This window comes from Centruroides sculpturatus, unplaced genomic scaffold (assembly GCF_000671375.1).
Source record: "Centruroides sculpturatus isolate CEXI.00-Female unplaced genomic scaffold, Cexi_2.0 scaffold3, whole genome shotgun sequence".
Taxonomy (NCBI): domain Eukaryota; kingdom Metazoa; phylum Arthropoda; class Arachnida; order Scorpiones; family Buthidae; genus Centruroides; species Centruroides sculpturatus.
This window is the reverse complement of record NW_019384366.1, coordinates 1,006,640-1,023,309: the sequence shown is the minus strand read 5'-3', so window position 1 is coordinate 1,023,309 and position 16,670 is coordinate 1,006,640. Positions and strand designations below refer to the sequence as shown.

Sequence of the window (16,670 nt, the reverse complement as noted above, 5' to 3'; positions counted from 1 at the left end):
ACAAGCAATCAAATATAATCATATATCTCTTACGATAATGAGAAGGGAAGTATTTTTTAAAAGCAATTATTGATAAAATTGCTTTGACTTCATTGATTAATGCATTTTCGTGTAAATATGTTTTGACATTTTTATGCATAGAAATGAAGAAAAACTTGAAATTAAATCATACCAAAATGGAAGTGGTACTAAATTAAATTATTTTTATGTTTACTATAATTTCTATTGTGACGTTTATTTATACGAGTAGAATTGGCATTTATATACTTTTATACCATAAAATATTGCAAGAAAGAGTTCAAAATGTAATATTTCTTTTGGGGTTCAGGTAGCATGACTTATGGCACAAGGAAATCTGGTCAAGAAATGATGCCATTATCAGACTTAGAAAAGAGGAAGAAGCATTCTTCTGGATCCTCTTATTATCCAACACCTTATGCTACTACACAGGTTTCTGGTAGGACAACCGACGATGGAACGGATTCGGGTTATCATCAGGTAGGATTTATATAAACCTCTTGATAATATTTTTCAATATCTATATCGATTTTAATTAAAAATAGTCAGTAATGTTTATGTATATACTTAATAAAGTTGAAATAAAATTTTAACTTTGAGGAAAATTTTTATTTGTTTTATTACATTTTTAATTTTGGATAAGAGCTCAGCTTCAAATAAATTAAAATTTATGTCAAGTCTACAAAAATTCTTCATCTGGTGTACTCATAAAAACGAATAAACTAAATAAACAGTATAAGCTATTTACATTAGATAATTAAGTGTCGTTTTCTGTTTAAATTAAATAGTATATTTGTTTTAAAACTCTACGATTCAGCTATAAAAATGCTGCCTTATATAGTTTTTATAGTAAATTTAATTGCTTTATATAGTAAGAAAAATGTATAGCTACACTAAAAAGTAACTAATAGACCTAGGATATTAATATAAAAATAAATTTAATTTCAGTTAATGATGACCAGAGTATATTTTCGCTAATAATACGTATTATAATTTTAACTATAACGATGATATTTTCAGTTGCAGGAGGAACCACTTTATGCCACAGTTAAAAGAACACCAAGACCACCTCGATCAGACGCACATATTTATCAATGCCCTGGTAATTATTGAGATTCTAAATGATTTAATATTAATTTACTCGCTAATAAATTATAATTATATTCATTCATGTGAAGCAAAATGCATTTACTAAAGCTATTTTCAAAATATTCTTTTTATTTAACACTAAATGACAGAATTTTGACGAAAATTCCCTCTCTAGGGTATACGCTTCAAAAGATGTTAAATGAACGAGACAGGTAGAGAATGCACTAGAAAGAATAATTGATTTTTTGACTTTTCATTTTTATAACCCGAAGGTAAAATTGTTCTTTTTTTTTCTGTACTAGAAGCATTCATCCGCAGTTTGTATTAAGAATATATATAATGATTAATGCCCCCAGCAGTAATTTAAAAGCTTTAAGTTAGAATATCCAGATTGGAAAAAGTGACGATGATATCGATTATTGTTTACTGTTATATTCAGACAGTTAGATGCCAATTAATTTTTTTACGAAATCTACGTTAATATTTATGTTTTCGACTTGTCATTAGCAAAAGTGTTTTATTCTAATCATCATCATAAAAAAAAATTTTAATTGTTTAACAAAATGAATAGTTTCACTTAATAATGCTTATTGACTACTCCTTATTGATTCGTTTTATTAATTAAATTAATGGTAAAAGTCAATAAAATTCGTTTATAATTTAATTAATTTCTCAATTTAATTTCTCGTAAATAAAAATGAAATTTTCTCTCGAATTAATATATATATAAATCGACAAAGAAAGAACGACTAAATTCGTATTATTTTCGTATTGTGGTTTATAATTTTATTTCCATTGATCCGCAGATTACTTGGGAATTATGATAATTGATACGTTTAATAATGATTTAATTACAATTTACTTCCGAATATTAAGTAAAAAAGAAAAAAGTTTCACATAATTAATATTAAAATATCTAAATTCTATTTCCTTTTACAAAACTAAATGTAATATAATAATCATTAATCATTAACATCATTAATGCTCATTGCCATTTATAATTAAAAAATTAATATATTTTCCAACCTAACGATTTGCAAGTTCTGAGAAGAATTATATTATTATATAATTCTTAAGGCGCATTGCATTATCAACAGAATTAATAATTTTATTCAATATAAAAATATAATGGTCAGAAAATAAAATATTATCAAACTTTACAACGTAGTTTAATGACAAACTACTTGGAATTTGTAAAATCCTTCAATTGTTAACAGGATGTTACACTTGTCATTTATGTTTTTAAATTATTTTTATGATGTTTTGCTAATTCTAAGGTTATTCAATATAAACAATTTCACATATTGAAAGTATTGATTACATACTATACAGTTCAAAAATATATTTATAAACCAAATAATAAAATTACTATGAAGAAATGCAATAAAAAGTACGTTTATTTTAAAAAATCAATACTCAATACTACAAGAAAATTATGATATATTATAATTACATTAACATTTATAAAAGTATATTTATTATATACATTATTTAAAATTTATGTAAATAATAAGTTTATTACATTATATTTTTATAAGGATAAATAATTGATAAATTAAGAATTTCATGTTAAATATTTGACATATTTAATATCAAACACATAACTGAAATATACAGGATTGCTTAAAAGTGTAAAAACTCAATTATTATCTTGTTGTAATATTTTCCTAATTCCAAACTTCAGAAAAATTCTTCAAAATGAGTTCATTCTTGTTCAATGCATTACGATTTGTATTCACAAGTCTATATGGGACACGAAGTACGATTAACTTGACCTTTGGGCAACAGTGTATCCTAGAAAGAGCGCAGCATTAAAGAAATAGCCCAAAAAGTTAAGGTAAATTAGCCTGCCACTATAAGGACCTAGGAATTTTTCGAGGTTGTCATCACCCGACCTCCATGGTGGGTTGGCACCAAGATGAATATGATTAAAAACAGATCGACATCTTATTGTTTATCTTACTAGATTTTATTTTTAAAATACTATTAAGTAAATAGTTTAATTCGAATATCTAATTTCTATATTTATTGTTTCTTTAAATATAATGGCTACTCTCTAAATAATTATTCTGTTTAGTAGGATTTTCTATGGATACAGAGTCTTCCTACCGTTCGCAGTCGTCCATAACAAGAAAAGAACCCGGAATGATAGTACAATTGGACTCGGATAGAAGATCTTCAGGTATATTAAACTAATCGTCTAATTATATTCTGTTATTCTATAAAGTTTAAAACATACAGACAATAATAAGAAGAATAAGAAACCATTTCACCACTTCCCCCAATCTTTCGAGTCTTAAATGAGTAAAATTTACTTAAATCTCTTCTTGAAAATTGTATAAAACTAATTAAATAATAATAATTTATCACGTATATACGTCAATGCTTCTGATATATGGCATAATGCGCTTCATTCATGCATCAATTCATCTTGATTAGAGTTTCAAATTTCTCAAATCAATTGGATTTTGAATGATGTGTACTCGTATCGAATCTTGTTTATTGATCCATAATTAAATAATTTTTTAAAAAAGTATAAAAATTGTAAAATTATTTATAAGCCACGCAATATTTCATACTTTTTTTGTTTTATTTTATTTTATTTTTTTACGAAGAGAGCGTGATATACAGATTAAATAATCAGTAAGCAGAATAATTTTCGGTCGAAGTAAGAAGAAAGAATAGGTCATTAATTTTCTGGTGGCAAAATGCTGCAACATCATTAAAAATTTCATCAAATGGATCACAACCATTAAGCTTTTGATACCACACAAATTCACAGAGATAAGAGTCAAGAAAATTTCTTTTTTATAGCACTACCAATGGGTTTCTATCGCTCTTTCGCACACTTACCACGTTCTACAATATGTTTAAGAGCGTATATTTGACTGTACAGTCGTTAAAAAATTAATTTTATTTTTTCCCCTAGAAATTATTATTTCAACGAAATATAACTTTTAAAAACTTTAAAAATAGCACTTCAAAATGATAAAGCAGTAAAAAGTCTTAAACTTAATTTTAAGTATAATCAAAAATATAAAAACTAAAATATTAAATTTTATAATTAAAAAAAATCAAATAAAATAGCTCTATTTACGCTTTAGCGCGTAGAGACGCGTCGTCGCGACTGTAAAACGAATGATAGCGACTGGCTGGCGCTTCTACCCATCAGATTCGCTTAAACAAAGAATATTTCATATGATTTTATACTCTCTAAATATAGTAAAGTAGAATTTTAGAGTAAGCAATATTTGGAGCGTGATTTCTACTAATTTACACGCACACACATACAGAAATTCAACAAAAAAATTATTGGCACGCCACAAATTTTTCACTTTTAATAGACGAAACAAATAAAGTAAAGTTCCAAACTTTCTAAAACTTATATATTGTATACTGTAAATCGTATTCTGCTTGTATGCATTTACGTATTTCTATTTTAAACTAAACAATCTTTAAAAAGATCACAAAACCAAACACCATCGAAAGTTATGGAAAAAAATTATTGGCACGGTATTATTGATTTCTTCGTTTTTACTCTCTGTAAAGATGGAACAGCGGATTATTTGAGTAAAGAACGAAAGAAGCAAGATTGTTTAAAGATAATTTACAATTTTTAAGTCTCTGTTTGACGTGGCTTCTAAAAAATATGAGTGGTCTAATGACATTAGAAATTGTGTCATTAGACAATTTAAACGTGGTATATCCTTGGGTAAAACTTTGGAATGCCCCAAAGTCTTCCGTCAGAAATATTGTTAATAAGTTTAAATCCATTGGGAAAGTAAAAAAATAAAACATGAAGAGAAAGAAAGAGGGAAATGAATTCGGCAAAGGACAGAGTGGTCAAGAGGAAATTGAGAAACGATGTTTTTAAAGTGCAGTTAAAATAGCCAATGAATTGGAAATAGAAGATAATGTCAGTGTACATCTTATTCTATTCGAAATAGATTGCATGAATTTGGTTATCATGCTGGAGTTGCTCGGAATAAACCATGCGTAAGCAAACAAAACAAGAAGAAACGATTTGTGTGGACTAAAAAGTATCTTGAGAATCTAGTTATTTTCGTTAATTTCAAAGTACTCTGGGATCTGACGAAAGTAATTTTGATCTGTTTGGACACAATGGCACTAAAAAAGTCTGGAGGAAAAAAGGAAAAGCACTTAATCATATGTGTATTATTCCAACTGTGAAACAGGGAGGTGGTTCGGTGATGGTGTGGGAGATGTATAAGCAGCAAAGTAATTGGAAATCTGGTGTTTATTGATGAGACCATGAGAAAACAACAATACTTAAAAATATTACACGAAAATCTTTTTACTTCAGCCATTAAGTTGGGACTAGAACAAACTTTTGTCTTCGAATAAGACAACGACCCGAAGCATATACCTAAGGTAGTGAAAGAATATTTGAAATCTCAATGTTATCAGTTTGGGTTGATATGATCAGTTACCAGGTTTATATCCTATTGAACGTTTGTGGGAAGAAATAAAAAGAAAAGTAACCAAGAGAAAATCCAAAAAGAAAAGTTGAGTTAAAAGAGATAATACAACTGGCAAGGAATGAAATTGGCCCAAAAGTCTGTGAAAAACTAGATGCAAAGTATGCCCAGGCGTTGCAATCAAGTATTAAAGAAAAAAAAAGTTCTACAAAATACTAAAGAGTTCCAATATGACAATATTGGAACTCTTTTAGTATTTTATGTTTTAGACATTATATGTTTGTATAACAAAGTTTGACACCGTGCCAATAATTTTTTTTTTTTTGCATAATTTTCGATGGTATTTGTTTTGTAGAATTCAGAATAAGTACAGTACATACATATTCTAAGTTTTAAACTACATTTTTGTTTGTTTTGTCTATTAAAATAAAAATTTTGTGTCATGCCAATAATTTTTTGTTGACTGTATGTATCTATTCTGTTTGTACTTATACTATAATCTAAATATAATGGTTGAAGGTAAGACAGTAAGCTTAATATCTTCAATTAGTGAGAAGTAACGATAATTACAAGCTGTAAGAATTTTAATAATGATCCTCATCTTTCAATTCCACAAAGAATGACAAAACGTAAGAATGTGACACGTTCAAAATAGTACAAATTATACTAATTACACCTTAATTTTACATAAAATCAATAAAAAAGTTGTATTAGTTCTAAAACATAATTACAGTTTCAGTATGTTAAATATTTTTCTCTGACTGACGAAAACTATGATCTTTGTTAATTGTAAGTGTTAAACTTCCTCTAATCGTCGTTTAAGTGTTTTTCTGTGGAGTTGTGTTAGAATTTTATTTATGTTTATTATATTAATAATTTCCGTTTAAGACAAATTTGGCAGTATTACATGTTTATACCATGTTTCTCTATTTCTGTGTAGATCAGTGGTGGCCAACCTTTATCTCAGGCGTGCCACAATGTGAAATGAAACCATATCAAAGTGCCAAAATTGCCCTGTCACCTCTACCGGAATATAGATGTGAGTCAGCTTACATCAAATAGTTGTTGTTGTTGTTGTTATTTTTTAGTTTTGAAATGCAGATATATCAATACGTAATTCCAAATGTGGAGTGCCATTTGTGGCATGCATCTAGGCTTGGTTACCACTGGTATAATAGCAGCTGTAAAAAAAGTAAAAAAAAAAAAACTGTGAATTTATGCATTCTTCAACTACGAATTCTTTTTAGAAAATTAATTCTCTTAATGTTTTTTTTTATATTTCTGTATAATGTATTCAATTTATAAAATTCGAGTTAATTTGCAAGAATTTTTCCGTGTTTAAATCAAATTACCGAGTCACGAATTCCTATTCTGGAGAAACCTATAAACAACAGATTTGTTTTCTTCCATTTTAAAATCGTCTATTAAACAGTCATTTGCTATAATATACTGCTAAAGTAACACCATTAGTGCAATCAATTTGCATACTTTTAACGTCGAAAGTAAGGATTTTCAGATAAAGCAAGTCGGTCACATTTCTCTATTAAATTTATTGCCATTTGACTTCAATGAGCAATCTTTAAAATTGTGAGTTTCTAGCCGCAGTAAGTAGCCCATTTCTTGATTACGTTTGAACGACTCCCAATGTTTTATAAAATTTTAATGATAATAATCTCATTCCCTTACCATTCGTTTCAAACGAAAATTAAAAAAATAAAAAATAAAAGTTTGCTAGATAATAGTATATATGAAGAAAGAAATAAACTTACTTAAAAGATATTTAATTTAATTTTCTAAAACTTTAAAAATTTTTAATGTTTTTCGGAAGTCTTTAAATCTCTTTTTAGTTTTTTAACATTACCAAATTTGGCATTTTTTAAAAGAAATTTATTCTCGATTATATAAACTATTTTGAATTTATTATTATTATTATTATTATTATTATTATACAAGTCTATTAGAATTTTATAAAACCGAAAAAAATGTCACATTTCTTTCGTTTATTTTAAATTTATAACAGAAAAAAAAGGGCACGAAGAAATTTCATGAAAAGATCTCTATTAAGACAAAGTTATTAGAGAAGAACACAGTTGAACAAAAATAGAAACTCGGGGGAAATTAAAATGGTTGTACAGAGCCAACAACATAGTTTAGGTATCGTATTTCCTTCAGTCAACTTTGAAAAGAAAGGAATAAAATGTAGATCTAAGGTTCGTAATTTGACGAAGATAATATAAGAGAAGATTACAAATATCGATCTTCTGGTACTGGAACATTCATTATGACAGACGTGTCGTTAGCAGGTTTTTCTTGATGCCAGAAGAGCTAATCTTTTATTCATAGTTAAGGGGAAAAAAGTATTCATGCTTTGGGCCCATTTTAAAAATTAAACCCTTAGATTCTTGCATTTGATTACTAATTTAAATAATTTTTACATTGTTTTAATACGAGGTGTTTAAAAAAAAACATTAAATTTATACGTAATATTTATATATATAAAATGCAACAAAATATTTACTCATTGTGTTTTTTTTTCTGCAGGTGGATTTTCTAAAAAGTCAAGAGAATCAAAGCCTATACGAAATTCTTAAGAGAAATCTTCATATATTAATGTGGAAAAAATATCATTCATGGACATTTGTGTGTGTTGTTTTACGGGTATGAGCACAAAGGAAACGTTTCCTAAATCATGGACGGATCGAGAAAGCAAGATATATAAATATATATATATATAAATGAAAATACTTCTGAATATTACTTCCGACTTTCCACCGATTAGAATTTGATGGAAGGTTATAACCCTTATCTACTTGTCTTCCTTATCCGTACCTGTTTGTTAAAAAAATTCTTTGTCGTGAGAAAAATTTATACAAAACAAAAAAATTCGACTTAGTTAGTCGTATATATATGTATATATACGTCTAATATATGAAGAAATTAGACGTCTCTCATACAAAAATACTTTAGACATCTTCTGAACTGATTTTTTAAAAGAAACACGTCTACCTTGTATAGTTTATTCCCAACATGGTTAAATTAAGAATTTGGAAGATTAGTACACCAAGACTTCAAACATTTCGAGTGCCTTCATTCTCCTATATTGTCCTTAATATTAGTAAACATATTTATGAATGTAGGCATGAAGGATCCTTGGTGTAATTGAGAGCATGAATGACCAGAATTGAGAAGAGGATGTCTTTAATTATTGCTGGGATCAATTTAAAATACAGATTGTTTAAAAAATAAATCGAGTGAGTCTGTTTATTCTGATTTATAAAACACTTCTCAACAACATAAAATTACTATTTTATTAATACAAAAGTTAAAACAGCGTATATATATTCGGTGGAATTTTGTTTTTATCTTTCCATTGAGACACAAAAGAACATTTTATTATGTTTCAAAGGGGAAAAAATACTACTCGAAAATTTATAGCATCAGAAATACTTATCCAAACATCATAAATGTAGAAAATAGAGTTCTCAAGTTTTATAAGTTTCCATCACGAAACACATTTACTATCATAATTTTATGTCGGTTCAATTAAAAAAAAAACAATTTTTTGGAATTTTCATCTCGGCGTTTCAAGGTCTCCTGAGTCCAAAATGTAAAACTTAGATGGTCACTTTTTGACCAATTGTCATACTGTACTTTNATATATGAAGAAATTAGACGTCTCTCATACAAAAATACTTTAGACATCTTCTGAACTGATTTTTTAAAAGAAACACGTCTACCTTGTATAGTTTATTCCCAACATGGTTAAATTAAGAATTTGGAAGATTAGTACACCAAGACTTCAAACATTTCGAGTGCCTTCATTCTCCTATATTGTCCTTAATATTAGTAAACATATTTATGAATGTAGGCATGAAGGATCCTTGGTGTAATTGAGAGCATGAATGACCAGAATTGAGAAGAGGATGTCTTTAATTATTGCTGGGATCAATTTAAAATACAGATTGTTTAAAAAATAAATCGAGTGAGTCTGTTTATTCTGATTTATAAAACACTTCTCAACAACATAAAATTACTATTTTATTAATACAAAAGTTAAAACAGCGTATATATATTCGGTGGAATTTTGTTTTTATCTTTCCATTGAGACACAAAAGAACATTTTATTATGTTTCAAAGGGGAAAAAATACTACTCGAAAATTTATAGCATCAGAAATACTTATCCAAACATCATAAATGTAGAAAATAGAGTTCTCAAGTTTTATAAGTTTCCATCACGAAACACATTTACTATCATAATTTTATGTCGGTTCAATTAAAAAAAAAACAATTTTTTGGAATTTTCATATTAAAAATAATCATTTATTAATTAATATTTAGGAAAATATACCCAAATTAATAGAAAGAAGTATATATATTATACGCAGATAGAAGTAATTTCGTATCTTTTTAAAATTAATTTTAGTTATTTTCATATTATATGAACAATTATTTTAAAAATAAATTTATATGAATATAGAATTAATATAATAGTTTATAATTTAAAAAATTTTTCTATAACGTTTTATTTTGTAATTTAAAATTTGTATAGTGATTCTTTTAGGTTGCGGCATACATTCTTTAAATCTTAAAAAGTTTATAAATATTTTACTTTTCACACTCAATTTTTCGCTAAAATGAAATGAAATTTTAATGATATAAACAGCATGAAATATACTTATATAAAAATATTATAGCATTTTTAACATTTTTACTAAAATTTAAAGAAAATTTCTAAATCTTCTCTCTAAAATTCTTAATTTTACTATCTCTAGGCGTATATTTCCTTTAAAATAATAAAGTTTAAGCTAAAATATATAATAAATCGGCCAATAAATACAGTTTATATAATAACGCGAGATATATTATACCTATACACACTTAGAATTTAAGAAGAAGATGATAAATAAATAATGACAGTTGTATTTTTTTTAAAAAAAGAGGAAGGAAAACTTATTCTAATGAATTTTTAAATAGTTTTTAAAAGCATCTCACTAACGTAAAAACTTAAATATAAAAATATTTATATTAAAATATTTATTTATAAAAGTAAAATAAAAACCTGCGATTATTTTATTTTTACTTCTGAAAATATGAGTGAGAAAGTTATAAAATTATATTCTTTCTTCCTTAACGATTGCTGATTCAATATAACANTTCCCAAAGGTTTAGGTCAATCTTCATTCGGCTCTCTACATAATCTTTCCATCTGGAGCTAGTATAACTGTAATGCGTCAATGTCCAACAGAAAATGGGGGTTTTCGTATCATCCGGAAATAGCGACGCTATCCAATCGATATTCAGGAAATAGTATTGATTACTAACTATAGATGAATAGGCTGTTAGGGAAAGCAAAGCAAATTGCAAACTGGTTACGTTCATCTCCGCACTTATTTACGGTTGAAGACATAACGCTTGATAGGTCATTTATTTTAATATAAATGTGGCAAAACGCACGTCCCTTTCCAAACAAAAAGTAATTTGTTTTGTCAAAAATTACTTTCGCCACCATATTTAATATTCGAAATTTTCTTTTTAACCTGATCATTAAGCAAATATTTTGACTGGAAACCGTGAAAATATCTTAATGCTCATTAAATTTACTATGATCGAAAGTTACAATTTTTTTTAATTACCAAAATGTTTATTAAAAAGCAAAAATGATTTTTTAAATGCTTTTTAAATTTAAAAATTTATAGAAATTGTTAATTATTAAATTTATTTATTATGACTCATTTATAGATTATAATTTAATTAAAAGCTTTTTATAGCACGCCTAATATTTATATACAGTGGCAATATACGTGTTTACTGACGTAAATAATTGATGTGTATTTATATTGTTTAAGGATAATGACTTCTTGGATTTCGTTATAACAGATGTCGCCACATTGTTTCAAATATTTATTTTTTATTATTATTTTAAAAACTTTAAAACAATTTAAAGTAAAATGATTTTTGTCCTTTTTCGAGACATTTAAGTTAAAATTCTAGGTATACATTTTAAATTATTTTAAAAATGAATATTATAATTATTCCGCATAATTAATTTAAATTATTTGCCAGAACTTTTCACTTTTATTATACATTTTCCGCTTTATGATTAATAACATTACATTTAAAAAAAATTCAAACCTGTTCACAAGAATAATTTATGCAACTATTCCAGAATTTGTAAAACTTTGGATTACCGTTAGAGAAAGAATTATTATGAATTCTTACGAACAATAAATTTCTTTGCTTATTTATCTCCAAACAATAGCTAAAACATTTTGTCTTACATTAGAAAAACTTTCTTTTGTTATGTTTTGAAAAAATCTAAACGTAAATTGACAATAAATTATTAATTTTAATAAAACATTGCGGTTACAATGACGTTGCCTGTTTCAAAAGCTCATATTTTTACTCAGATAATGAAAATAACCCGATTTTTAAACAACTTCGTCTACTTTTCAGCTGCATTTTATTCGTGATAATTAAAGATATTTTTATCAAATTAATTTTAAAAATTACTTTTAATGTAAATAATAATCATCGTACGTTAAAATCGTGTGTTTTTCAGGCGATATATTTAGTAGTAAATTAAAATAAAGATATTAAAAGCATTAATTAATCTTATTAAATGTAGAAACAATAGAATTTTAGTAAAATTTTAAAATGAAATAAATATAATATTCTGAAAATATTAAATTTAGTTTGTAAAATTAAATTTAAGAATTACGTATTATATAGAAAGAAAAATTACCTGTACTGTATATAAATTTTTATGTAAATAATAAGCCTGTATGCGTTTATTCAATACAGTAAATTGGAAAGATTTTATAATTAAATATTTATTTATTTATAATTTTGCATTAACTTATAAAAAAAACTATAAAATAATTCTCATTATATAATTTATTTTTAAAAAGTTCTTAGATTATATACCATTTATGCATACAATAAGAAAGTTTTCAGAACGCAGAAAATTCTGTAATAATAGTGTTTGCAGATTTTTTTTCAATACAACAACAATACAAACACATTTTAGTCGCTTTCTAGGAAAAAGAAATATAAATTCCAGTATATTTATTGATTCCCATTCCTCAAAGTAGACTTCCTATAACACAAGGCCATAACGACTTGTTTCCACAATCCCACTTTCAATTTTATTTGAACAGAATACCTACCTAGCAATTGTCGCTTCTTGCTTAGCCACGATTGCTTTTCTAGTAAGGTTGGCTAGCGTGATCGAATTTCTATTGCATTTCTGACTTTGACATTTCCTATGTCCTTCTATTCATCACCAATACGTTCCCTCCAATCTTATTCTATCCCTGTTTAGATCCGGAAAAATACATATTGCAGTAATATAGTTTGATAAATAACATATCCTGTAGGTACTAAATCGAAGGTAAATCAATTGAGTTTATATAGCGAGTTTTCTACCGGCTATTTACTAAGATATTTGTTATGTAGCTGATAATAGAAGACTTATGCCCATGCGATGTTTCATATACAAGGTAAGTAATATATTTTTTGGTGATAAGAAGTGAAGTTAAAGGTTGGGCCAACGAGAATCTATACCCCTTACATCAACATTCCCAATACCGAGATAGGTCGTGCAGTAAATGGTTCTCCGTGAATAATTTACTTGGATTTACGACTGGTGCAGTTTCCTTACATCACATGATGTATACAGCAATGGTATGCTAGTGTGCGCCGAACACTAAATTGCTTGTCAGCCAACAGGTTATCAGCCACAAATTACATTTTCCTGAATTATCTGGCAGAGTAAATTCGATGTTTTCCTCTTCACCGACAACATATTTCTTTAACAAATTTCTACACGTCTTAGAGAATGGTTCTCTTAAAGCACAAATTAGCACTTTCATAATAATAATGATAAATATATTATCATTAAAGTACACTACTTTATATAATTAATTATTATTATTATTATTATGTACTTTCGTATAAATTTATAAGAATATTTAATTTGCTAAAAGTTATAATTAAAATGAATTCAGAATATTTTCAAAAATATTTAAACTAAGAAATTTTTCTAATTAAATAAAAACATTAGTGAGTTTTCTACATTTAAATTAAAGTTTTTAAATAAATTTTATTGCAAAACAAAATATCCATTCGATATAAAAAAAACCCTGTTAACAATTTTAAGCAATAATTACTAATCAGTTTAGTAAGCAACAAATTGTCGCTTAGAAATAATTCAATGGCAATAAGAAATTTATCTTCGATATCATTATTATTTAAAAAACTATTTTATTTATTTATTTCCAGCGATAAAACTAATTTACGATTAAAATTACATGCTTCGAATACTGTAATAGTTAGTAGAGCGTAAATACATATAAATAAATGAAGAAAGTTGTGTTAAGTTTTAAAATTTTTATATAAAACTTCATATAAAAAATAAACATTTATTTTAAATTTGCAAATAGTTTGTTATAATCTCTACTTAATCTTATTCTAAGTTATAAGAGTATGTAAACCTATGTGTAATCTAAAACTTTATTATTATCGAGTATCATCTTGCATATTTTAATTTTTAGAGATTTGTTGAAACGTTAGAATCTTATATTTGAAATATGATATTTTACGGAATTTTATCAGTAAAAAAGAAATATAAATGTTGAAAATATTTTTATTATTCAATAATGCGAATCCTTTCCTTATATATATTCATGTAAGTGATTTACACACTAACTAAACAGCAAGCACTTAAATATATAATTATTTGCTGTTGAATTAGAGAGTAATATCACTATACAGGTATATGTATTTTATATATAAAATTATATGTGTATAAAGCCAGCTACATACGTACAGGTATACTAATACGTATGTATCCTGCTTAAGAGTTAGCATAATGTAAAGCAATGCTATATATAGTATATTACACACAGATGTAGCTATTATATAAAGTATATATATTAATATTAACAGAAAAGAATATATTTTGTTGATACATAAACTTCTTATATCAGCTATATCTATAGTGTATAATATACTATATAAATACATTTATTTAATTTTATTTTTACGTAAACACATCGATGTTTTACTATTCATAATAGGCTTTATCTCCATAAACGTAATAGAAAGCATAACGCTATTTTGTGTGTAATTTAAATTATTATAATTATACAAAAGTGAAAAAAATGCTTAATTTATTATTTCTCGATTGATACATTTTATGTTATTTAAACGTTAAACTTATAAAGGAATTAAAGTATAATCTAAGCCACAGTCATATAAATGATATACATATTTAACAATATTTGATAAATATTAATATTAACGTTGAAAGTTTTACAAGTTTGTCAGTAATAGTTTATAATCAATTCAAAACATGTTGTTAAATGAATATTTATTTAAAACAGAATATAGTTTGAAATTACTAAATAAATTCCTTAAAATAAAATATGATACATATTTCAACTGAATATAATGTGTAAAAAATTAACGATTTCCCACGTTTATCCTTTAAATTACATAGACTCTATAACATATTAAAGTTTATAAACTTTATTTTTTTTCTTAACAAAATAAATAAAATATAACAAAATAATTATAAATTCAACAGAAGAGAGAGTTTTAATAAAGTATTATTTATCAATTTCCTAGATAAATAAATTGGTTTTCATAGTTTCTAATTGTTTAGTAAAATATTGCGACTAATGATAATTGATTTTTGTTTGTAGAATGGAAATACAAATTGTTTTATTCTGTTATTACTCATTATGAACGTGTTTGTAAGGAGAAATGAGATTCGGGTGCATTTATTATTTCTTCCTTTTTTTTTTATTTTCCGGAAAACACAGTAAGAATACAGATAGATTTTTCAGTATTTTCTAAACTGTCGAGAAAAATTTACGTAGTGTTGATCGATACAAATGAACAAAATTACATTCGCATAGGATTTTATCTATAACGTTTATGGGAAATATATAACGGTGAATATCTATTTTATATAGAAAATTAAATTCCTTATGAGAAAGTTGATTTGTATTATCAATCATAATAATTTAGCGTAGAGAAAAAAAGGTATGAATTTATAAAATTTTAATAAAGTATTTTTTTTTTCTTACTTCATTTTTATCACTTAATATCAGTATCAAGAATTGAAAAATTGATAAAACTGTTAGCTTTGAAGTCAATTTTCTATCTTTTCTGTAAACTGCATTTATCTGTAAAAAAAAAGAAAACAAATTTATAAAGTTTTTTTTTTGGCATGTCTTGAAAACTTGAGATTTGTTCGACTGAATAGAAACTATTTATATATTTTTTAAAATTTTTTAGAAAGTAAAATTGTTTTTATATTGCTAAGTTAATAAACTGTATTTAAATTGTTGTGTTGTAAATAAATTTATATGAAGCAGAATTTTATTAAATTGTTAAATATATTAATAGGCCCTATATACTGTATAGAAAGAGAAGTTCTGTTGAATTTATTTAAATTATCATATTATTATTTAATTCTGTCTAAAATACATTAAAATTAGTAAAAATATACTTTATTTTTCGGAAATTAACCTGTTATAACCAGAATTAAAATAAACTATAAAGTATAAAGTTTTGTTTTAATGAAAAAACTCGATTAGAAAATTGAGACAGTAATAAACTAAAAGACAGTAACTTTGATGATGATAGTGACATTATTTGTACACAGAATTAAATATTACATTTATGAACACACTTAAGAAATCATAATCATTAATCAGTACACTTCTGATCACTTCACGAAAGAGTAGCCATATCAGGAATGGAATCGCGATCCACCAGTTGGAAGATTGTTTGCATTGATCTTCCTCTTCGTGTTATGAAAACAAATTTCATATGAAGGTAAAGACTTATTTCGCGCCCAACTTATTTATGTGAAAAATAAACAATAGCATCAAAATAAAAGAAGGAAAATAAATTTTAATAGAAGTGTTATAATTTAAATCAAATCATCCATTTTATTCCTTTCTAACCGCGATGGGTCCATCATTCAATTTTCAGGTAATATTATTAAATTTAATACATTATGAAATAAAACATTTTTGTATTTAAGTAGCTTTAACATTTTAATATAAAATTGTTAAAAATTTAAGCTCTAGAATCCAGTCAATTTGTACGTT

General features: G+C 25.7%; 1 protein-coding gene across 1 annotated transcript in view; it reads left to right on the top strand.

The window, feature by feature from the left end:
- The window catches only part of LOC111642560 (Down syndrome cell adhesion molecule-like protein 1 homolog), a 106,037-nt gene extending 97,244 nt beyond the window's left edge, over positions 1–8,793 (top strand). Inside the window, exons 26-30 of the mRNA XM_023388919.1 lie at positions 329–498; positions 1,039–1,120; positions 3,185–3,289; positions 6,487–6,585; positions 8,088–8,793. Of these exons, the coding sequence (XP_023244687.1) occupies positions 329–498; positions 1,039–1,120; positions 3,185–3,289; positions 6,487–6,585; positions 8,088–8,137 (506 nt within the window). The 3' untranslated portion in view covers positions 8,138–8,793. The remainder of the gene's footprint in view (positions 1–328; positions 499–1,038; positions 1,121–3,184; positions 3,290–6,486; positions 6,586–8,087) is intronic.
- The last annotated feature ends 7,877 nt before the right edge of the window (positions 8,794–16,670 follow it).